Here is a 25099-nt window from a genome sequence, read left to right as displayed (position 1 = left end):
AAGACATCGGGCTTCTGAGCAGTGTATATCAGATGTTTATTTTAATACAACAGACCAGAGAGTGTTGTATAACACTACCAGTGCTTCTCTACAGCACAGTATGATGATATCATGCTCATCAAGCTCGTACTCAGCCAACACTGGGACTGTATGGGAAACAGCTGAAGCAAATCTACAAAGAATGGAACACACAGCACTGGTATGCAGTTTGCTGAGATTCAAACCAGTTACTTGCAGCAAATTAAACCTGGGGACTAAATACTAAAAGCTGCAACCAGCATGCTTAAGTTTATAGGTTTTTTAAAAGGACCTTACATTGTACTTTTAAGCAGCAGAACACGAGAGGGAGTATTCTCATGAAATGATGTCTCTTTTTGCTGGATCAATATTAATGTTGTTTTGCTCCAGCCAGTCTGTAAAGCATTTTACAGTCAATTTTCTTTGGCTAATTCCAGGTTGTTTAGGTGTTCTTCTGTCACAGCTGCCAACTGAAAAGCTTGCTCAGTGGAAATGACAGTTTCAGAATTTAGTGTAGTCTCATCTTCAGAGTCTGACCAACTCATCTGTCTGTCAAATGTGACCTTAAAAGTACTCATTTTCTGTTTGTGCTCAAATTAAGAAGTAAAAACGTTGAAATGGCTTGGGCATCTCCCACAGCTGTCAAAGTCTTAGTGGAGTGATACAGTGTTTGTGAAAAACCTGTGGCGTTAAATAACAGCATGGTTAGAACCAATCAGCTTGCGCTGCCGGAACTAACTGTTGTATAATATAGGCTGAACACTGGCAGTTCTACAAGTAGATCTAAAATGTTAAACATTGGTGTAGGGTGTGATTAAAAATTTAAATTTAATTTTAAATTTAATTAAAAAAACAGCTCACTCTATGGGACAGTTTCATACATAACGTCCTGCCTTAAGACTTTAAAGAAGAGCCGATTTTGCAAATTACCAGTGGACGTATAAGACATGTATGTTTTTGCAATTTTTGTTATTGTAGGCAACGCCATACAATAACCATATGCCTCGCTATCCCACCTTATAAACTAGTAAGCAGAGAAGCAAGTCGCTTGTTATTGACACCAATTTCTATTTGCGCTGAGTTGTTCTGCTTCGGCTCCGGCGGGTTCAGTCAGTCTCTCTCCCTCCGCTGCAACTAATTTATGCATTCTGGTTGTAACTGATATGGCTCTACGGTATTTTAGAAACGGACCTCCTTGAAGTGCTCTGCATACTCGGTCATCTAACACATGGTGTAATAAAAATGTAAAACTAAACTAAAGCTGCTGCTGGCGTTAGCCGGCTGTAGCTATAGGCCAGCCAGCACGTTAGCTCGCGCGCGTTGATCTCAATTGAGAATGCGGTTTTGAGAGGAAACCCGGAATCGATCCCGGAGTAATAGTTTGTGCTAAAATATGTGTAGGACTACATTTTATAACAAAACTGTCACAGAACAATGTTTCATGTATCAAGCAACACATTCATAACCATTTTGTGTAATAACTTACCGGGATGTAGTTTCCAGAGACATTAAATTCGTCGGACGTCTGGTTCCTAGTGCTATAGTGGTGAACTACTCGGATTTGTAAATCTCTTTAGAAAGGCTTATTTCAAACCGAACCAGTCCGTTTGATGAAATCTAAAACCACTGAATGATTAATTTAGTCAAATCGGTGGAGTTACCCTTTAACGGCCAGTTGGCACTTATACTGGCATAATCCACACGTGGGTAAACAATCCTACAGTAAAGATCTATTTAACTGGACTAAGCTAGCAAAATGGTTTATTTAGTGATACATTTTGCATAACTATTTATCGTGTACAACCAACAAAATGAAGAATCTGTTACTTTTTTATTCTTTTAATCATGAACATGCGGACAAATAAATACCAAATCACTCAAACCTTCATTAAAACAGTTAGTCACAAGTGTTACACAGCATCTGACTGGCATGTACAGATGCATTAAAAAAAGTGTCTAAAAAATATATTTTTATAATCTTCACCACACCCCCCCCCCCCCTTATAAAATATTTGTTTCCCCTCTTTCAAATGTTATTTTTTGTGCTTCACAGCTTAAATCATATACAAAGCAGTTTTTTTTCACTCCACTGTCAGAAACCTTTGGACTGTTATTGTATATGGACCACATGTACACATACCTATATATCTTCATTTTGTAATAATTTTCTATGATATCTAAATGTGACATGTTCAGCTGACCATCAAATATACTTAAACATTAGTGGAGAAATAAGTAAGGGAACTGAATAAATGAGTTTAGCTTTGTAGGAGCTAACTTGACACTGTTTTGTCTAAAACACAAATAATTCAGCTCTTCTTCAAAGGCCTTCACTAAAGCCAGCAATGAAAACACCAGCTTTATAGGCTTTGGCAAGATCTTCAAAATGAGTACAAGTGACATGATTCAGGCTTATAAATACTCTGCCATTATCCACTTACCATACTTCTGCAATTTGTTTGCACAAACAAAATCATTTTCAATAGCAATAGACATAAAATTCTAATCGGTCTCCAGGTTTAAGTGATGGCTCCGATCTGTTCATGATGTTCAAGAGATCTGCTGGATAAGCTGATTACATAATGCAGTTGGAGGCTGTAGAAGGTTTATCTGTTTATTTGCTGGTGGCCATAATCTTGATGTACTGCAGCGCACTATGAGCTGCATCATTGTGAGCATTACTACAGGAAATTCCTGTACCATGACACACAGTAACCGGCGTTGTGGACAGCTCCGCCAAACACTGGTACTGCCCATTGACTGTAAGTTCATCTGCAAAACATACACACAACGCATTTAACAGTCACAATGTTAAAATAATATACATATAATAATATATCATGGAATAATTCATAATAAAATGAAAAGGAAAAAAAAAACAGGAACCTATTGTACACTGGGCAGCATACTTTATATAGAGGTGTTTTGTTATCAGAGAAGATAAATTGGAAGATAATAAATAATAATTATTAAAGAAATAATGTTCCGTCAGGAAAAAAGCTCACCTATGTCAAAATATGTAACCTCAAAGCCCTGCTCCTGAGATAACTCCAGCATCATCTGTACATAGTCTGTGTTTGGGATACTTAGAGGATTCCTCCTCAGTAAAGATATCTTCTCCAGCTTTGAGGACCGCAAATTCTCCAGATACACATGTGGCTTTGGACTCTGGTGAGAGTTAAGAGATAATTGGTCAGATCTTCAGGGTATTTAATGTATTAAAAGAGCAGGCTTTGATTATCAGTTGCTATAAGTGGATGCTAATCTCACCCATGTAATCTCAGGAGAGCCTGAGAGACTCTGTAGTTTTTCCAACATTTTTTCTGCCGCTACCCTCTTGGCGTTCTTCTTAGAGCTCCCTGTGCCTGATAATGCAATTAAGCACACTTCAGCACATGCAAGTGCACATAACTTGATAATCTGAATCGTTTGCTATCTTACCACATTATGTTTGATAGTCAAACACTGTTGCAAGTGTAAGGAACAGAAGTATAAATCAGTGTATATAAAAGCTGGGCTCCCAAGCAGAAGCTGCGTACCTGTCTCAGAAAGTGTCTCTAATCTGCAGGTAACTGTGAACTCCTTCTTATGAGCTGGCCCTGATTCCATACACACCACATATTCTGGCAGGCGCCATGCCCTCTGCATAGCAAGCTCCTAGAGAATGGACACATGCAAGACAACAGATCAACATCTGACTTCTTAAACACAACGAAAACAGTTTGTTGATTCTAAAACTAGTCTAACACAGTGTATGACATACCTGCAATATTCCTACTGGATTAGGTTGGTCATTTGTTTCAGCACCATAGCCATTATTCTCGAGGCTTGGATTCTGAGGGCTTTGAAAGACATAAAAGAATATCAGGTGAAGCCGCCTTTAAACTATGAAAGTACAACAGAATGCTTCTATTACAAAGTTATTATATATGTCCAAAGGTTTCTATACACCTGCACATCCAACACTTCTTAATCAGGGAGAAAATTCCAGGCTGATGCTGACAGCCAATATTTTTCATGTACATATCGGTTGATATGTATGCATTTATAAAATTGGGACTAAATACACTAGGTTTGGCATTACAGAGAAATGTAATATTAAATTTTTAGATTACAAATACAATAAAATGATTAAAATACAGATATTTTATTACAGTACACCAGATTTGCCTAAACTTTAATACAATAAATGCACTGTCAAATACAGTGGTGCTGCTAGGCCACTTTTTGGGAGCATTTTGTGAATGTACATTACTAGTCCAAATCATCTATAGTTTATTCTCAAACACAATATGTAGCAAGGTGCGACCTGGGGGAGGTACTACTGCTCTAATGCAGCGCTGAACCTGCCATACTACCAGAGAGTGACGAACGTAATATTTGGCCAATTCTATCAGACCTCATTTTGTTGTAAGTCAATCACATCAGACCTTGGGGAGGGTCTCTGGCTATTGAAAAGTAATATTTCAATACTTTTGCTTGTATAACAGTGTTTGTTATACTGGCTCTGTGACTCACACAAACTATGAAGAGCCTATGCCTGCAGAGCCTAGTTCCAAGCACAATTTGTCACACCTGCTCTAGTTAATCAACTTCTTCCACATTCCTAATTAGCTGGATCAGATGTGTTAGAGTTAATTAAGGGGCAGGGCATCTTACTGGATACAGGTTGTAACTGAACTCTGCAGGAAGGCAGCTCTTCAGGACCAGGGTTGGAGACCACTGCACTAGAAGTTGTGAGATTATTGTGAGGATTTGACTGCATTCAGCCACAAGAGCATGAGTGAGGTCAGATACTGACGTTAGATGGTCAGCTCTGATCACAAACGCCTCTTCAGCTCCACCAAGGTGTAACAACACACTCAGCCAATGGTTCAGTTCGATTCATGACACTAGGTCCTGATATTTTGAACAAAATTAAAATGAAGAAAACGCATGTCTATTTACTAACAACGCTAGAGCTGGCAATCAGGGGGAGTGCAGGAGTGAATTGGTGATTGGTGCAATCGGTGCATCTTAAATTAGTCAAAATCACTGTTTAGCGGGAGTGTCTGGAAACGTATTTGTGTATATAGTAAACAAGGCAAAGCCCTCGTCTAACGCTCTGAATTCAGCTCATAAAGGTATTGCCAACTGTCTGAGGAGTTGAATCAGGTGTGATTAAGGAGGCAGAAAGCTTGAGTGAGCATTACTGTGTGGGGTATGACGTCTCGTAAATTGTGATATGCTGTGTACTCACCTATTCTCAGCGTCTAATTCCAGGAGTTTCAGAACAGCCTCTGCAGCCTCATGTTTGGCAGCTTTTTTACTGGGCCCCTGACCTACATCGGACAAACAGGGGAGTTAAATAAACTATGAATTTGGGACGCAGTGGTCAACTTGACAGCACTAAACGACGCTGACACAGAGCTCTGAACACCAGTCCTAGCTGATATAACAGTAACGCCGACTCTCAGTGTGAGCCTGACCTGAACAGGTGACATCCCCTACGGTGACGCTGAAGACGAATAAGGGCTGATGCGCCTCTCCGTCCGCTCGCTCCATGACGTACACGGGCGGCCGACCCATCTTAGCGCCGTACTCATGAAGCACCTGAATCGGGGTTTTATCAGCAGCGACATGCTGACCCGCCACAGCAGAGCTGGAAAGATGAAGAGGGAAAACAGACACGTTAGCATAGCCAAACTGCTAACGCGTATGGCAAACACCATACAGACTGAGAACGGTTAAAGTACTCGCTCAGTTTAGCGTCTTGTGTACAGGACAGAACACCAAAACAACAACAGCAATAAGATGAATAATCTGTAGAGCTCTACATAAACGCAGACATGCCGTGACAGCTGGGGTTCGTTGGGTCAACAGCATGCTAGCGAGCTAAGTAGCTAGCTTATTTACTAATGTAAAGTTACTTTATGTACGTCACGTTTAGGTGATCCGTTTTTTCTGGATGTTTTAATGATGAACTAGCTACAGTTGCGAGTTTCGTCACAAAGTTTAAACAAATTCAGTTGCTTTGCTGAAGTTAGTGAACGAGACACGACGATGCTAGCACACAAGCTAAAGACCGGTGTGACAGACGTTTCGAAAACAGCGGTTGTCTGAAACTCTAAGATGAGGTCGGTTTAATGATAAATGAAACTCAAAGCACATCAGGACTTAAGGTTTAACTTACTGAGATTCTGTCATTATTGAAGCAGATGTAACGTTACTCGCCTAGACTTCTTGCAGCATCCACAACAAGAGACTCAGTGGAGGAGGAAGGCGGGTTGGAGTTTGTAACCAATTAGAGAGAGGACATTTTACTTGACATACAGTTTGACTAATAAGCTTCGAGCATTCAGCTTCCATCCCGCCTTTCTATGTAGTAACCCAATCCCTTTTGTCAATTCACGCCCTCTTGCTGGTTGTAGTTTTATTGTTTTTACCTGAGTTAGAGGTTATTGTGTGTTTTGCAGGTAGTAGGTGCTGCAAGATATGCAGGAGCAGTTGGGGAAGCTGTCCGCTCTTATCATAGACAATGGCAGATCACCAACACAGCTACTGTCCGGTCAGATAAGATACTCTTCTCCCTCTAAGTCTCTTTTCAGAATATTTGTGTTCCTGAATATCAGAAGGATGGTCTGGGGGTTCCTGTGGACCACTGTGCTAAAGGACAAAGCTTTCAGACCACGACCAGAAATGTCAGGATGTGCATAAGACTGGACCATACTTTCTAATGGGTATGTAAAAATATCTGGTGCTCACCTGAAAGGTTCAGGGTTTGATTTTTTTCTCAAAGGTCCCTTTAGGGCAGGAAAGGTGTCCAGCACCAGTGGTGGACAGTAACTAAGTAAATGTAATTCGTTACTGTACTCAAGTAGTTTTTTGTGTATCTGTACTTTACTTAAGTTTTTCCATTTTGGGTGACTTTTTACTTTCACTCCACTACATTTCAAAGTCAAAAATCTTACTTTTTACTCCACTACATTGTGAGAAATCTGTCATTCCTTTTGGTTTCTATGTGTATAAAAATGTAACATGTCAAAGCAAAATAAGCACAAACCAAGAGCACCAATTAGGGCACAGCGGTCACTTTGTTCTGAGCTTGTTTTGACCTGTTGGTCATACCAAGCCAGTGCAGCACACGGTTCAACGTCAGTGCAGCAGCATAAAAACTTGGGAGCACATACGTCACCTAAATGATGAACTAACCTTACTTTGTGTAAATAGACCACAATATAGAAATATGTACACATATGCAGTCGTGACTGACGTGTTTCTTTTTTTCTGAATTCATACAAACACTTTGATTTTATAGTAAATTAGTTTCGGTTAGTTTATGTTTATGAACAGAGACCTACAGATCAATATAGTAAAGGAAAACTTATTTGTGATCCTGAGTTTAAAGCAAGTTTTTATTCAGCTTGTAACTAAGTTACAAAGTAATCTTAAACTGAAACTTTGCTTGTTTGTAAAAGTGATTTCAGAGCCACTTGGTTCTGCCTGATAAACTGTTTGCCTTCAGTGTTTTGTGCTTATGTTCATTTTAATAGACGTCAGCGTCACTAATTAATGACATTCTATTAAAAGACTGGTTTACCAAGAGAGACACTGGAGGATTTTCACCTAAAATGGGTTCATGAAGCGAGTCTTGTTACAAAAATGATAACAGGACATTAGAGCCATAAGTAATCTTTTAGTACTTTTACTTCTGGTACTTAAGTACATTTGAAGGCAAATACTTTTGTACTTTTACTCAAGTTGAGGTCTAGAGTAAGGACTTCTACTTTTACTGGAGTAATAGTTTACCTTGGGTATCTCTACTTTAACTCAAGTACATGATTTGTGTACTTCGTCCACCAGTTTGGTGTTTTCCCTTCTCTTACACACCAACAAAACCTGGCAATGAACTGATGAATTGAATCAGGTACCTTTGAGCAGGAAAATTACTAAACTGTTTGGGGATCCAGGACAGGAGTTTGCCACCCCTGATTAAGTGGCTCAGTACCTCAGTCATTACTTTGTAAAGAACTGATTTTCCATCACTGTTTAGAGATAAAATGAGTGGGTGTAATATGTAAACATTTTTAAAGTTTCAGATATTTAATGCTGTCCATACAATCCATTTATGGAAAGTGAACTACAAAAACTGTTTATTTTGATTAAATAATTTTTGGTTTCATGTCATTAAAACAAGCACGTTTACATACATACACCTACGCAGCCTACAGCAATTTAGCCTGTCCATTGATATTGATCTTATAAAATACAGAAAACATGGAGACGACTCGTTCAGTTGTTATGCTTCTAAATTCTGGAACTCAATTCCACCTTTTATTCGACAGTCAGCCTCAGTGCTCACTTCTTAGAAGCATCTAAAATCGTATCTCTTTAACTTAGCATTTAATTAAAACTTCACATCTCATGGTATTTATCTTTTAAAGATAAGTCTGTGTCTTTTTGTATATAATTCTAAATTAAAATGTATAATTTTCTGTACTATTGTTTAACTATCACCTGTTTGTAAAGCAATATATATAATTGCTATATAAATAAAATAATAATAATAATAATTATTATTACCACAGAACTTTACCACAGAACTTTAAAGTTTCACTGTTGGAATAGTTACCACTCTTTAGCTGTGTAGGGCAGTATGGTTTTCTATGCTCTTTTTTCATGGATGGCAGGGTTTCTGCCTGCACATAGCAATTACTGAAGTAACAGAGCATATGAGTCAGTCTCTAACAATGACGTATGGGCATTACATAGCCCCAAAAACCTCATCTGATTAACCTACCAACTGCAGTTATTTAGTGGTGATGCAGTTACAGACTGATGAATTGAAAACAACTAGATCTAGAATATTTGGACAGTTGGAACAAGCTATCCTTTCTTCTCTTTAATCACAGCTCTGCCTGAAGAAGCCTAAGACATTCTTAATAGCTCCTTCACATCGTGCAAAGGGACCAAACTATATTTACATTATAATAATATAATAACATTATAATAGCTGTGAAAGATTATATTCAGTGACCAACATTATACATGTGTAAGTGAACAAGCAGTAACATATGTATTCTTGTGAGTTCATAAATACTAGGACAGTGTACTGCATGAAAAGGCTGAAGAAGAAGAGTCTGCATTCTGAATGACTCAGTAAATCAAGCAGTATCTAAAACATGGGAACATTATTATTGTTATCTTTGGGTTTAAGTTAAATATATTGAAACTGATTCAAACATTTTTTGCATGTGATTGTGTGATACACTGTGTGTTGATGTCATGTCACATCTAACTTTTTTGTGCTTTTGTTTTTCATACATATGCTGCTGTTTTACATTGTGTGGAAATTTCATGAGTTTCGTAATGAATGGACTAATAGACATGGTCCAAAGTTTTGGAGATGCAAGCTTTTGTTCCCACAGCAATGATATATTAGAACGCTTATTATAGTGATTGTTTCTTAATCTGTTTCTTAATCTGTGACATACTGTGGTTGGATATTACTGCTTTTTAAATGGTCTGCCTCTCAGAGAGGGGGAAGGGTCATTGATGTCACGCTCCTAGTCACATTGATGGCCTGGTTCAGGCATTCATGTAAAAACTGCAGTCTTGCACTGTTGCTTTTTCTTCTTTGTTTTGGCTTTCACTCTTTGTTACTTTACTCTTTGATTAATCTGCACCAATGTCAGTTAAACTTGGATGTTTCCATATTTTCATATTGTATTGCACTTGCACTAGCCTTGGAGGAAAAGCACAGCCATACAGTCCTAGACCGGGTGTGTGTACATAGAGAGAAGTATTGAAAGGTAATTGTAGTCTAAATATTATTGTCATTTGAACAAGGCATTTTCAATGTATTGCCAGTAGTTTATATTTTGTTACAGCTTCATTTGAATTAAAAAGGGGGAAGCTTCATGCTACTTGTGGGCTGAATTGTTGCTGATATAATGCACATTATGTAAAGCTCTGTTCAGAAATTGCTGCACTTGTAGGCTTTTTTTGTGCATTCAGCCACACATATTTTCCAGTGACAAAGAAGCCCCCACAAAAAATAGTAAAATATTAAAGATATAGCATGTATTTACCTTACTTTCTTTTGGTAAAATACTCTCTGAAATAAATGTCTGTGATGACTGAGCCGGAGTCACATCACAAAACCTTCATTTTGAAATTGTTTCTGAGACTTCAGACTTTATATGCAACAAACAGTAAATAAAAAAAAACAGTGGAATATAGTGGAATAACTTGTGGAATATAATGAGTGATTTTGGTTTAAATATTATAATAAATATCTACAGTTCTGTTCAGGTCTTCAAGAATCAGTTGGAACAGAAAGATATTCCTACTGTAGTGCTAAGACCAGCTCAACATTGTGGTTCAGATGCTCACTTTTTTATTTTTAAACAGTCATCACCTTATAATACAAAACACCAAATGCATGTGTTCTTACAACTAAAGCTATCTGTAGCTTGGACAATTTAATTCAAGCACTGTAACTTCCCTCAACATTTAGCATAAACAAAACTGCATTACCTAAGCAAAATGAGAAAACATCTCAGTTGCTGAAGCATATTTTATTGACACCAGTTATTGATCAGGCAATGATTGATGTACTTCAGGATTCAGCTGGTTCCAACCAGGCATCTGGTTCCTTTACTTATGTTTATGAATCATGAAAACAGCACCATTCTGCATTCTGCACTTTGATTAATGCAGGGTGATTTACACTGCAACGCCTGATTTTCCACCTTAAAATTGGAGTGTGAAAACTGGAGTATGAAATAACTGAAACTACAGTAAACCATCACCTATGCATAACTAAACTAAAATATGCAAGAAAATGCCTTACTTTCACAAATCATTGGCTATAAGCCATTTGTGAAATCAAGAAAATATATGGTAAATCAATGTATAGATTACAACTACGAAGAAAAATAAAAAAACAGAAACGAGCCAAGAGAAAATAAATGAGATATAGACAATAAAGAATCATATTGCAAGACAAGCAAATTAGATAACTTGACCAAGGGAAAAAAAACAGTATGCATGAAACCATAGTCCATGAATTGATCCATATGAAAATAGTGGAATTATTTGGTAATTAAAATATATTTGTAAAATTTACTGTTTGTAAAAAAAAAACATTTTAAAATTCTTTACAAAACACATGCAATACAGTCAGACCTGTCATTTTATATGACTTACCCGTAAGCCTGTCATTTCATTTAATGTTTTACACATTTAATATCACATCTGTTTAAGATTCCCATCCAATTTGGTAAACAAGTATGCAACATGTAATATTAGGAGACACTTACATGATCATTATCCATCTACTAATGTGTCTTTCAAAAAAGTATATGTTTGTGTGCTATGCAAATGACAAAGGTGTATCGCTGTGAGTAACAGTCCTGATGACATTCCTGTTAAAAGAATTTTAAGAGGGTGGAGAGCTGCTTGGAATGGGGAAGGCGACTCTTTTTCTCAGAGTGAATTCTGGCTGCGGGATCTGCTTTTTTTGTCCAGTTTTGTCCGTCTTGCTGCTCACATCATTGTTCACTTGAGTCAGAATCGACAACAGATCAACACCCCTACACACACACAGGAGAAATATAAGGGGAAATTATATATATTCTGGTTCAGTGTTCTCAAGCATTAAAACTTTCTGGTTAGAATTCTAGTTTCCTGGGAAACATCCCACTACAGACAATACATCTACACAACAATATGGGTGTCCACAGCATTTCATAGTGAACAGCAATTAGATTCACTTAACCCAGTTCCTGTGACATGCGATATCCAGATGTCTGTAAGAAATGGTGGTTCACAGTTTACAGAAATACAATTTCATGACAATCACCTACCTTTTGAATGTGTTTTCTGTTTGAGCGATGTATATTAATATTTATTGTGCGTGTGTGTGTGTGTGTGTGTTGACATAACTTTTGCTAACTTTTTTATAATCTTATTTTTCTAATTCCAAAGTTGCGAGAAAATGCATACAATGCTATAAAAGGGTGTGTCATTTTAGGCATACTGAGCATTATAGTGCATTTTTTCTGTTTTTTTATGCATGTTGCACTACTGAAATTTCTGAACATACTGAAAATCAACTATGTGTAAACTATGCTTTCACCAGGCACTGTGGCCTTGTTTTGGCAGTTGGACTTGCAATGATGATAGTATGTTAACAATACACTCACATATACAGTATCTCAATAAGTACACCCCTCACATTTCTGCAAATATTTTATCATGTCTTTTCATGGGACAACACTATAGAAATGAAACTTGGATATATATATATATATATATATATATATATATATATATATATATATATATATATATATATATATATATAATTAGTCAGTGTACAGCTTATATAGCAGTATAGACAATAACTTAACAAACAGCAATTAATGTCTAAATATCTGGCAACATAAGTAAGTACACCTCACAGTGGACATGTCCAAATTGTGCTCAAAGTCTCAGTATTTTGTGTGACCACCAATATTATCTAGCACTGCCTTAACCCTCTTGGGCATGGATTTCACCAGAGCTGCACAGGTTGCTACTGAAATCCTCTTCCACTCCTCCATGATGACATCGTGGAGATGGTGGATGTTAGACACCTTGAACCTTCCTCCTTCCGCTTGAGGATGCCCCACAGGTGCTCAATTGGGTTTAAGTCTGGAGACATACTTGGCAAGTTCATCACCTTTATCTTCAGCAAGGCAGTTGTCATCTTAGAGGTGTATTTGGGGTTGTTATCAACTTGGGAAAACTGCCATGCGGTGCAGTTTCCGAAGGGGGTCATGCTCTGCTTTAGAATGTCACAGTACATGTTGGAATACATGTTTCCCTCAATGAACCGGAGCCCCCCAGTGCCAGCAGCACTCATGCAGCTCCAGACCATGATGCTACCACCACCATGCTTGACTGTAGGCAAGAGACAGTCGTCTTGGAACTTCTCACCAGGGCACTGCCACATATGCTGGACATTGGAACCTTGTAACTCCTTGTAACAAGTCACATGACACCAGGCAGGACAATGACACAATTTGGCATAATTTAAGCTAAGACTACTTTAAGCTATACAAGCAAGTTTCATTTCTATAGTGTTGTCCCATGAAAAATGAAAAGATATAAAATATCTGCAAAAATGTGAGGGATGTACTCGCTTTTGTGAGATACTGTATATAGACACATGAATCAGCATGCGCTCACCTTGGCACCAGCTGTTGCAGGTTCTTGCACAATGACTGTATGAACCAAGTTCCGCTCATTTTCTCTCTGTATGAAACAAAGTTTGGCACCGTGGACATGGCCAGGAGGAAGTCAGCACCTGAGGGTATGGACTCTCTGGGCACACGAGCATCACAGACTGTGCCCATCTCCATGCTGTCGTTAGGGCCGTCTGATTGCAGGAACACCACCTGCTGCTCGTTTGAACCCTGGCAGGCCTGGATGAAGAAGAGTTTGGGCTTCTCACTGAGGGCGTAGCACTGATGTCCGCACAGAGGATCCATCAGCTCCTTCAGCGCCACCTTCATCCCATCCACCCCATACACACCACCCTCATAGCCATGAGTCAGCACACAGCATGCCACACAGTCAGCCTGTTTGTGGTCACGACTGCGCAGGTTCTCCAGTTTCCTCAGCATACTTGCTCTACTGCAGTCACGCACAACCTCCGAAGTAAATCCCAGCCAATTGAACACAGTCTTTAAATTTTCTGTTCACACACACACAGACAAAGAGAATTAACCCACCAAAGAACCTTTTCTGGCAAGCAGATAATCTAGCTATACACAGATCAACCTTTTTTGATGTGTTGCAATATACTCCATGTTACCTGAGATGTGAGTTCAGATGTGTCAACTATGCTTACCTGCATCTTTGTCTGTTCCCTCTCTGTTGCGTAATGATATGCAACTATTTGAGAAGTCATAGTTGTTGATAATCAGGCAGAATCCTCTCCAATTTCCTTTCATAGGGTATTCCTCCAGTTTCTACAACACAAGTGCATGAAGTTGTCATACCAGAGCACACAGACACAAACACACACTTAAGACTTAGTGATAAGGAAATGGGAGTATATTACCAAAGTGCTTTGTTGGTTAGGGCCAGAACAGTTCTTTTCTTCAACTACGGAGGTGAACCCCACATGGTGTGATTTCACTAAGAGCAAAACGGACATAGAAACCCTCAGAAATGATCAGAACAGTTATAAAAGCCTGCAGAAATGACATCATCATACATTGTTAGAGAGTGCTTAATAAGAAGAGTAAGGGTTGTGTATGCATACCTTCATCAGAACTTTCACTGAGACTCAAGTTAGCCACCTGTCCCTCCACATTATCACCTGAATACCATACACACAGCTAGCTAAGGTTCCACATCACATTACACATGAAACAGAAAAATCTGCTTTCTAGCTATAGACTAACTTTGTTAGAGAACCCCATCCCCCTAACAATCAAGTTTAATAAATGGCAGTGCCAACCCAGAAGGTTTATGTGGCCCCAAAAAGTATTATCTCTAACCCAAGTATTATCTTTTGTCCAAAGAAAACGAGCATCTCCAAAATGGTAACTTAAAAGAGACGGCAAAAACATTCTGAACTTTTAATGTAAGTTAACGTCAAGAGATTTTAATCCATGTAATTCTGGAGCATTTATATTAGTCCATTCATCATTAAATTTTCACACAGCATGAAAGACAGCTGGTGTGCTCAAATAATGTAGAAATGAAAATCTAAAAAAACTTTTGTGGGACAGCAACGATATACAAGTTCATTGTGTTAGGAATGTTAAACCAAGTGGCATTTATTTTTAAAACACCATAACAATACGAAGCAATTTTCTCTTGTATTGGTTCCGCACTTTCTTTGCAGACTTCTGCAGGTTTGCATTTAAATGCCTTTTAGGCTTCTGAGATCATGATCCCATCAATGAACTACTGCAAGAAAAACAGCCATAGACCCAGTGTTTCCAACGTCATGCTTTACAATACCCTCAGTACAGTGTAGCTGAAATTGTTCCCCAAGCTTTCTCCACAGATTAGTTTGTTAGTGTCTAAATACTTTCTGGGCCTACTGATTATGACAGCCTCATTTTGCAACTTATTTCTCCATCAGTCATTTTCACGTCTTCTACACCTCACCTGAGAAAGATAACAGTGAAGCTGGCATCTGTGGAAGAAACAAAACTAGGTTACTGATCTGCAAAGGAAACTGCGAGTGATCTACTTTTTGCAATATGAAGGAAGCGGATAGGGCAGAAATATCAACAAACCTCAGCAGACTGGGGGTGGGAAAAATACGATGGGGGGTACAGCACTGGACACTCCATACCTAAAACAAAAACTTTAAATGTAAAGCAATCACAGACTCTTTAATATACTTATTATACTACACAATAATTGTACCTTGCTTGTGTACAGCAGATATTGGGTCCCCATTTTGAGGTATGGATACAGGCTGGTAGGATTAAAAATTACAAATGAATATCAGAAAATCAGGAGCACAAAAGAAAATACTACTGACAGAAATTTGCTTGGCATTGGGCATGGTGACCTTTGGCTTATGTGCAGCTAAGGGGTGTCTAAATACTTTTGGACATATAGTGTATGTCACCTAAAGACGTCTGATGCATGATATGGATAAATCCGTATAGCTGCTGAAGTGTGTAATACCTGAACAGGCGTTTTGGTGAAAGAAAAGTCCTGTGATTCAGTTTTATTCTTCCACTTTGACTCTGGAGCAGTGATGCCAGCATCTATATAAAGCACAGACAAACATTTTGCCTTTAGTTAAGCAAGAGTAATTGCCTACCCTTAAAAATTGTTATTATATTGCTACAAACTGTGATTGAAATATATTAAAATGCATGTTGTGTTTATAATGTGACATGGAAAAAACTGCCATGAAGACTTGTGTGATTGCATCAATAGCTTAATTCAGAAACACTTGCCTACAACAAGGCGTATGAAGATATTTTATTGTTATCATGATAAATTATGTGACAAGTTCTATTTTTATCTGTTCCAACCTAACTTATTCAATCTCAGAAAAACAAAAATTGACAAAATGTGTATCATAAAAATGTTTGGAAGTATTGTGATATACTATTTTTGCACACTACCTACAACTACAAGAATGATAAGATATTAAATCATGCAGTGAAAAAGAAAACACATTGGCTGAAATTTCATCTGTCTCATCTGTGGCATCAGTCTCAACACCTTGTTGCCTGTGCTGTCTTTGTGATGTCTTTGTGCAAAGTTAGCTTTGTGATGAATGTACCTGCAATCAAGTGGCATTTAAGACAAGCTTCGAAGGCAGCTACACATCATGTTATTACCAAGATACAACAGTTTACTGCAAGTTGTTAGCATCAGATGTTAGCATCTTTTACCCAGAAAAAGTCTTTCTTTCAAGAAAGCTAGCATGCTTAACTTATAACCAAAACAAAAAGTATTATATATGTACGGTCAGTCTTCTCCATTGTGTCAGTGCTATTTTTTCCTAAATGCATCGGTGCTGGAGGATTATGGGATACATGCGGCAGCAAATGAACATATCTATGCTGCCTCCAAAAAACAACCAAATGGAGCAATTTCAGCAGCATTTTATACAAACATTTGACTCAGACATATCTGGGTGACTTCCTCCTCAGAATACTGTATTATTATTAATGACTAGTCTGCATTTATTATATTTCAGACACAGTCTATAAGTGTGCTCATTTGCGTTTTGCAGCCTTCTGAGATGTCAGTATTCCAAAAGCCAAAATTCCAATAACAATTAACAAACAATACATTGTGCAGCCAAAATTTGGAACACTGTCTAAACCCTGTTCACTAATATTACACACAAAATAACAGAAGCGAATTAGGTCAACACACATGCTGTTGAAGTAAAAACAGAAAATATGTACTAAATTTGTCTGAAAGGCATGAATTAGTACATTACTGCGTTACTCACCAGTCTTCATTTTGAACTGTTTGATTCTTGTCTGTAAACGGGGATAGTTGCAGCCAATAACTCTTTCTATAGTGTCCAGATGATCAGCATCCAAAAGACCTACTCTTTCCAAATCCAGAAACAACTGCAGCATTGTCTGTAAATGTTATAATAACAAACGTCACATTACCACTCATCTGAAATGGTTATATTATACAGCACAGTACAACAGTCTGAGATCATCTATGTATTAAATATCCAGTAATTAAGGTCAGACTTATAGTTATTTATTTTTCAGTGTTGGATAAAAGGCAGAAAACAAATATTTACCAGAAAATTACACAGAAACCTCAACTAAAAAATATTTTTCAATACCTAGAGTGTCCACCCTTTGTATATTTTACACCTTCTATTCTTTCTGGGAGACTTACATTTTTTCAAGAACTCTGCTTCATAATTTAGTCTTAGAATTGGTTGCATTTTCTGCTGCTCACAATGTGAGTAATCCTTAATACAATCAGTGATGTTCTAGAGTCTGGGTTGGTCAGTCCATTGTTCTGAGAACACCAGCAAATTGTACAATTTGAATTTTTTCTTTTGTTTTATCTGCTATCACTAGCCAATAACAGCATCTTGACAGCTGTGCATACTCTCAAACCAAAAACGTTGAGTTTTCTTCTCATAGTGGAAGGATGGACAGGACAGACCTGTGGATTTTTTCAAGAGTGGTCTCTCACTTTTGCACAATTTTCAGATTGGCCACTGGCCACACTCACCACGTCTTTCTCCAGTACTCTCAGAGGTAGAGTCTTGCTCAACAAGAACTTAATGTTCTTTAGATCATTAGCTGAGATGTTCTCTGCCAACTCATACAACAGCTCTCTAAGAAAAACAAAGGATTTTATAAAATCCAACATATAGTACCATAACCTATTAAAGTTATTACAGAAAGGAAAAAAGCTAAATAAAAAAACTAATTTGTCTTTGCAGATGAGAATAAAAACACAAATTTACACTCACAGGCTAAGAATCACGATATTTACAACGTATCTGCTTCTTTGCTTTTAAACAGGTTACCAACAGAGAAGCATTTCATCACTGACCTAACAAAAGCTCAAATTTCCAAAACAGTAACTTTGTGGCAGAAGGAAAATTGTTCTTAACAGTAATCTAATGTTAATGGTACAAAATTTCAAAGTAATTTGGGGCCATTTCTATTGGTCCATTACCCCTGTTCACACAATATAAAACACAACTGTTAAATTAAAAAAAAAAAAGTCTTGACATGATGACAACATACAGCACACTTCCACTGACCTGTATGGGGAGATGTGTTTTTTTAAAAGCTGTGTACCCAAGCACAGCTCTTGGATCAGTTTGTTGCGTTTGATGATCCTCAGCAGCTCCGTGAGCAGAGAAGGGTCTTCTGAGGACAGCAGGTCCTCCTTCAGCAGCAGAGAGAACAGATCTGTGGCTGAGGTTACTGTGCTGAGGTCTTTCCTGAGTAGGTCAGTGCAGAGGAAGACCAGCTCCAGCACCTCAGGTTGGCTAAGAGAATCCTGCACTTTCAGCAGCATGTTTTGGAACTCCAGTGCCTGTAATCATGAGGAACAGGTGATGAGAAAGTGCCCAAGGATGGGCCAAAAATAAATGGCCAAAAATGACTTGTCTTACATTGTAAGTAATGTATGTTTTTTCCTCCTCCTATAAAGTTTTGGAGATGCAAGGTTTTGTTCTGACAACAGCAATATATATATATATATATATATATATATATATATATATATATATATATATACACACACACACACACACACACACACACACACACACACACACACATACATATACAGTTCTGGAAAAAAATAAGAGACCACTGCAAAATGATCAGTTTCTCTGATTTTACTATTTATTGGTATATGTTTGAGTAAAATTAACAGTGTTGTTTTATTCTATAAACTACTGACAACATTTCTCCAAAGTTCCAAATACAAATATTGTTATTTAGAGCATTTATTTGCAGAAAATGAGAAATGGTCAAATTTATGAAAAAGGTGCACAGAAATAATGCATAGAAAACAAGTTCATTTTCATTTAGAAAAAAACAATACTAGTGTTTTTATCAATATTTGGTGGAATAACCCTGATTTTTAATCACAGCTTTCATGCGTCTTGGCATGATCTCCACCAGTCTTTCACACTGCTTTTGGATGACCTTATGCCACTCCTGGCACAAAAATTCAACTAGTTCAGCTTTGTTTGATGGCTTGTGATCATCCATCTTCCTCTTAATTACATTCCAGATGTTTTCAATGGGGTTCAGGTCTGGAGATTGGGCTGGCCATGGCAGGGTCTTGATCTAATGGTCCTTCATTCACACCTTGATTGACCTTGCTGTGTGGCATGGAGCATTGTCATGCTGGAAAAAAGTCCTCAGAGTTGGGGAACATTGCCAGAGCAGAAGGAAACAAGTTTTCTTCCAGGATAACCTTGCATGTGGCTTGATACATGTGTCCTTCACAAAGACGAATCTGTCCAACTCCAGCCTTGCTGAAACATCCCTAACTTTGCTGAAGCATCCCCAGATCATCACCAATCCTCCACCAAATTTCACAGTGGGTGCAAGACACTGTGGCTTGTATACCTCTCCAGGTCTCTGTCTAACCATAGGACAACCAGGTGTTGAGCAAAGCTGAAAATTGGACTCATCGGAGAAGATGACCTTAATCCAGTCCTCTATGGTCCAATACTTATGGTCTTTTGTGAACTTTAGCCTGGCTCTTCTTTGCTTCTCATTGATGAAGGGCTTTTTCTTCTAACTTTACATGACTTGAACCCTGCCTCTAGGAGCCTCTTTCGAACTTCACCCCAGCTGCCATTTGCCATTCGTTTTGTAGGTCACTTGATGTCATCCTGCAGTTGCTGACTGACATTTGAATAAGTTGACGGTCATCCTGATCCATGGAGAGTCAATTTCGACCTCTGCCGGTCTGTAGCTTTGTTGTCCCCAATGTCTGCTGCTTCACCTTTTTGTAATGAACTGCCGTCTTAGAAATTTTAAGGATGGAAGCAACATGACACTCACTGTATCAGCCAGAATTGAGCCCTTCTTATGTATTTAACTTCCTAAACTAAATTTGCTTCAAATACAGGGGTTAGATTTCCCTCAGTATTCAGTGTGAGACTAAGCTAACAGATATTTTTCAAGACCTTTTCTATGCATGTTGACCAAGTACACTAATAATGTTTAAAGCCACCTTTTTACAAAAGTTCCTACTTACGACCTCTGGTATGTGTTCAAAGCCATTGTAAAATCCATGATATAGGCACACCTGTGACCACCTCACAACAACTGAATTGTGTAGTACTACAGCACAGCGCAATAAAACCCTTGTGCTGTTAATGAAATCAGTTGATATTTGACTCTTATGCTGCTCACATGGACCACCGAGTATACTGATGAAGTAAGAACCCATTTTGTGTTTAAACTGAGGGGCTGGCAACTTATGCTCTTAAATAGGACTAGGCTGGTCAGCTAGTTAACAGGCTAAAATATAACAACCTAAACCTGCCTAAACAACTCCATCATTAAAATCAGAGACTTGAATTGAAGTACTTGCTATGCTATGATTAACTGTAAAAACGGCAGTATAAATGGCAGAATTTCAGGCTTCAACTGTTCGTGTTTCAGTCAGAAGTAACGTTAAACCCAGGCTGAATCCCAAACAGCTCCGTACTCGCTAAATAGAGTGCTAGCTATAAAAGTTTTGAAATTCTAGCATCTGCAGCCAAATAGTGCATCTTTTATTGAGTATAGATGTGGCTCCAAATGTGAGTCCAAATGAATGGATGTGGCTCCAAATGTGAGTCCAAATGAATATTATCTATATTTTCCACTGATAATGTGCAGAATTTAGTATTTAAATTCCTACGTAGTGCACTATGTAGGGAGCAGGGAGCCATTTGAGATTCAGCCCCAGCATGAGAAGAGGGGTGCTGCTTGATTGGTGCTAAATTAGCTTCGCAGAGGGAAACTGAAAGGTTTTGCATTAGCCAGTGCTGTGGTATTATGTGTTCAGTGTTATACGACCACAGGTAAATAAAATAATGTAGCTAATAGCTGCAGTGATGAGAGACCTAACGTTCTTCTCCTCATTCAGCGGTCCATTGTTGCTTGGCAACGATACCGCACTCTAAAGGAACTTGAGACATTTCCTGGCGAAATAACTGTTTTTGTCAATTATTATTAATAATCAATTATTTTCTGACAAAGTGGTTATTTTATCATGTGTTATGTTGACTGCTGTTTTATAAAAACAAAGTCATCACAGGGAAGGGAGTTAAGAACATCCTTCCTGTGATAAAATTAAGTCTTAAGTGGCTTATTGCTTTATTATACCTGTATTTCCATGTGTGGATGGTTTTAGCTTGTAGTGTTCATGGTTGTGGCTGATGAATAACAAAGTCCAGCCGGTTTATTAGCGGCTATCGTTGTTTTGTTTTTATTGTTGTTGTTGAAAAATCTGAAAAATTAATATACAACATTGCGGTGGCGTTCATGTGCATTTATCTCGTGCATCCGTTGTTTCCAACAAGGCTTTAGGGCAATATTAGTTATCCTGAGAAACAATACTTGCGAAATACCTCCATAGACTGCGAATGAGGCCGAGGCGGCGCAGGAGAGATTGGAGGTGTTTGGAGGAGGAAGTGAGAGAGGTCCGACAGCTCGGACAGGTAGGCGACAGGTGAACGCTGTCCAGCAAAACACAAGGATAAAAAGCGAGTTTAAACTGCCATTCAAGAGAGTCCACACTGAGATTTAAAAATAAAGAACAAAAACACCAACAAACGACTCTCAACAATAGCTTAACGCCTCCTGAACAGCTGCCTCCACTTTCCACTGAACATGACGTTTAGACGTTGTCAGAAGTAGCCTAATGTACCAGCACCTCCAAACTCCCCTAAAAGCCCATGTAACTCTGCCTGTTTAGCCGATGATGAGTTAGTACACGGTACTCACCCTGTCTCCCATGCTGGAAGGCGGCCTTTAGCAGCAGCGTCAGCTCAAAGCAGGAGGAAACTTATCTGTGTTTCTCATATTTAGGCCTAATGGTCAGTAATAGGCCGATCTGGCGTGGCTCTCCAGACTGACTGAGAACGAACCAGGGAAGTACACCGATCTACAGTAAGGTATACAAACGACGAGCGTCACGTTTAAAACTGCGGAGTCACGCAGTGCGAGTTGTTTTATACACTTAAAGTGAAAATGAAACTGCGACGGGAAGTTTTTTTGCAGCGCAGCGTCGTTTCAACAAGTCCTACAATTGTAGAAGATTCAATGTGCAAAAACACACGGGCTGTTGAATTCAAAATGTATCCAAATGGTGCGATACTATTTGACTAGAGAGCGCTAGTTTGCTAAGACAAGGGAAAATGATGAAATTAACCAAAATCACCCCCTCTTACACGAATGAATGGACTAGTCCGTATGATTTGCGCCTTACAGTGAGTCACGAGGGCTGCGTGCAGAACCGCACACTGCCTTACCAAATATGTCAGTATTCAACTGATTAAACCACCATTAGCCGTGCATTCATTGGTGTTTTTAGTAGGCTGTATGGTTTTAGACACACCAACGAAGTGCTCCACAGGACTCCTGCTGAAAATGTGAACCCTTCCAAAAAAAAGCCCTACAAGACTGCTGTTGAAAACGTTTAGATGTTGCATGTCATGAAAATATGACCACAAAAATCCTTTTGGCTTTTAGGGGGGTAGCCTGTGTCTTTTGTCTCTGGCCCTGTCTGTGCCCACTCTTGTGTCATTTGGTGGTCTCTCCTGACAGGGGAGGGGATACTGGGAGCATTCTGGGACAAACTCACACTACACTTGATTCTGAGTTGACTCAATCCCAAATAATAGTTTAAGTTTATTGAGATGTTATATGAACAAGCTGAAGAATATTTAAGGCATGTGCTTATTGTTTGTTTAATCAGCCCAAACCTTATAATGTTAACATTCACCGTGATCCAGTTACACATTTTTATCACCCATGGCTCCATCTACCCACTCCTTCATCTCTCCATGTAACTATAAAAGTAAAATGTCTGTATTAAGTTTCAGGTTCACCGAACATAGGCAGATAACAGAGCAATATGTGTTACATTCTGTTAACTGTTCAAATTATTTGAAGTACAATAAGGTTAAAAAGCAGCCAAGTTACTGACTTTTATGAGTTAAATAAAATAAAAAAATCACCTATTTGAATACAAGCCCAGTCTGAGGCTTATGTTGTTTATGAATGTTTACCCCGTCGGGCTCAGGTTAGGCGCAGAACTCTGTTAAAGTGTTCCTCTGTTAGTAGGACATTAGTAAGGAGACATTTAGAAAAGGTTAAAGTGTAGAGAGAGGAAATATGCAGAGGACTTCAATAATGGCATTATAGAGGGAGCATCTCTGTTTTTGACAGTTTTTTCCATTTTCTGTTCTTTTTCATTTTTTTTCTTTGTTTTTTTTGCTTGTGTCACGATTGACCCCTCCCAATCCTCCAGGTGCTTGTGTTTACTTTTTGGTCTTGTCTATGTGCTTCCTTGCTTTGTTTGTCCCCTGTTCTGCCCCCTTGTTTCTAGACTCCACCCTTGATTGTTTTCACCTGTGTCTAGTTAACCCTCTTGTTAACCACCTGTGTCTTGTTACCTTTTCCTGTATTTAAGCCCTGTGTTGTCCCCTGTTAGGTTGCTGGTCTTTGTATTGTGTTGTTTGGTGTTATATCTTCTGGCTCCAATTATATTTCCTAGTCTCTGTTTTTGTGTTTAGTCTGTATTCCTTTTTGTCATGTCTGTACATCGTTCTCTCCGTGTTGGCTCTTTGACCCTGGACTGTTTAGACCATGATTCTGGATTTGCCCCTAAAAATTATTGCTTCTCTCAGCGTATGCGTCCGCCTCATCATTGCTCCCCAGCGTTACAATAAGACATATCAATCAACATTTCTGAATCACTACATGTTTTGTTGATGTGAAAATAAAATGCAACTACACACTTTATATGCTAATTAAAAATAAAATGACTAGTTCTACAGTGAACTGGGCTGAGCTCTGGATTTTTACATGCCCGGGCAATGTCCTTACAAAACTCTAATTAAAGGGAAATGACATAGATGTTACAAACCCAACCACTACCACAAAACCTAACCACAGATTGCTTTTTTGCTTGTGTGTATCATGTAATGATTGTATGAACTGTGTCAGTGATTGTACTGGAATGGAAGAGGAATAACAAGAATATTCTCAAATGCAATTCTTTAAAAAACTTAAGAAGTTCTCAAATATTCTCTTAAGATAGTCTTAATTATTTTCTTAAGAAATTTTTCATTGTTTTCTTATGTAGGCTACATTGCACTTTATCCTGTACCATATAAAAGATACCATTTGAAATTGTATAAATTTCATTGGAAATTATGATAATAGTGGAGTGATGGATGAGGATGGACTGGAGTAGCAGAGACTGTGTCTGCGATAAATTTAGGGCCTTGTCAACTCTTACTTTAAGAGACTTTAAGAGGTTTTTAAGAACATTTAAGAACATATTTTCAGGAATACATGTTCTTAGAATTATTCTTAAGAATATGGATAAGAAACAAAAATAAGAGAATTCTCAATAACGTATTTGAAGAATAACAATTTCTCATAACTTTTTTTTTTCTCAAGAATGTTAAGAAAAAATACAAGAAAACTTTTCTTAAGACACTTTCATGAATCCAGACACAAATTTCTCTAGAATAAGGACATTGTGTATAGGAGGCTTAATGGGATCCACTTGAATGTTTTTTGATTACACATCATTTTCATACTTCCATTGATTATGAAATTTGGATTTTTTTGCTGTTTTATTACTAACCTGTAAAGCTGTGTGACCAAATGACTGAAGTCACTTTATAGCCATATGGTTTGATAGATTTTAAAAAATGCACAAAAATCAAAGATGAACATTAATGGGTTTAAAACAAAATCAAAACCCTTGATACATTAAACAGATTTGGAATAAACAACAAATGATGCAAATGATTTTATTAAACACAGAAAAGTAGGCTTCAGGTAAAAAAGGTAGTTGCTCTGCAGTTTCTCTATGG

The 25099-nt window shown here is 38.1% G+C and overlaps 2 protein-coding genes across 4 annotated transcripts; both read right to left on the bottom strand.

Annotated features, from left to right (window-relative positions):
• Positions 1–1841: 1841 nt before the first annotated feature.
• On the bottom strand, positions 1842–6284 carry prkra (protein kinase, interferon-inducible double stranded RNA dependent activator). The gene is given in 9 exon segments (XM_037539173.1): positions 1842–2790; positions 3024–3161; positions 3164–3195; positions 3293–3383; positions 3558–3675; positions 3782–3860; positions 5258–5339; positions 5487–5659; positions 6191–6284. Coding segments are annotated over 9 exon segments (885 nt in total). The 5' UTR covers positions 6205–6284; the 3' UTR covers positions 1842–2632.
• Positions 6285–10379: 4095 nt separating this feature from the next.
• On the bottom strand, positions 10380–22431 carry casp10 (caspase 10, apoptosis-related cysteine peptidase). 3 transcript variants are annotated; one of them, XM_017692329.2, is made up of 14 exons: positions 21993–22431; positions 21617–21724; positions 18290–18567; positions 17749–17854; positions 16994–17129; positions 15703–15785; positions 15436–15487; positions 15303–15361; positions 15172–15199; positions 14315–14371; positions 14111–14187; positions 13898–14018; positions 13234–13741; positions 10380–11594 (listed from the first exon to the last, which is right to left on the bottom strand). In XM_017692329.2, the coding sequence occupies exons 1-14, from the start codon at positions 22002–22004 to the stop codon at positions 11441–11443; spliced, it is 1779 nt and encodes a 592-aa protein (XP_017547818.1). In that variant the 5' UTR covers positions 22005–22431; the 3' UTR covers positions 10380–11440. The 3 variants fall into 3 exon arrangements, with proteins under 3 accessions (XP_017547818.1, XP_017547819.1, XP_017547820.1); XM_017692330.2 differs by lacking the exon at positions 14315–14371; XM_017692331.2 differs by lacking the exon at positions 21617–21724 and having other exon boundaries at positions 21993–22430.
• Positions 22432–25099: the final 2668 nt, after the last annotated feature.

Source organism: Pygocentrus nattereri, chromosome 6, assembly GCF_015220715.1.
Source record: "Pygocentrus nattereri isolate fPygNat1 chromosome 6, fPygNat1.pri, whole genome shotgun sequence".
NCBI classification, from domain to species: Eukaryota; Metazoa; Chordata; class Actinopteri; order Characiformes; family Serrasalmidae; genus Pygocentrus; species Pygocentrus nattereri.
Note: the sequence above shows the minus strand (reverse complement) of the source record. Positions and strands in the feature narration are given on the sequence as shown.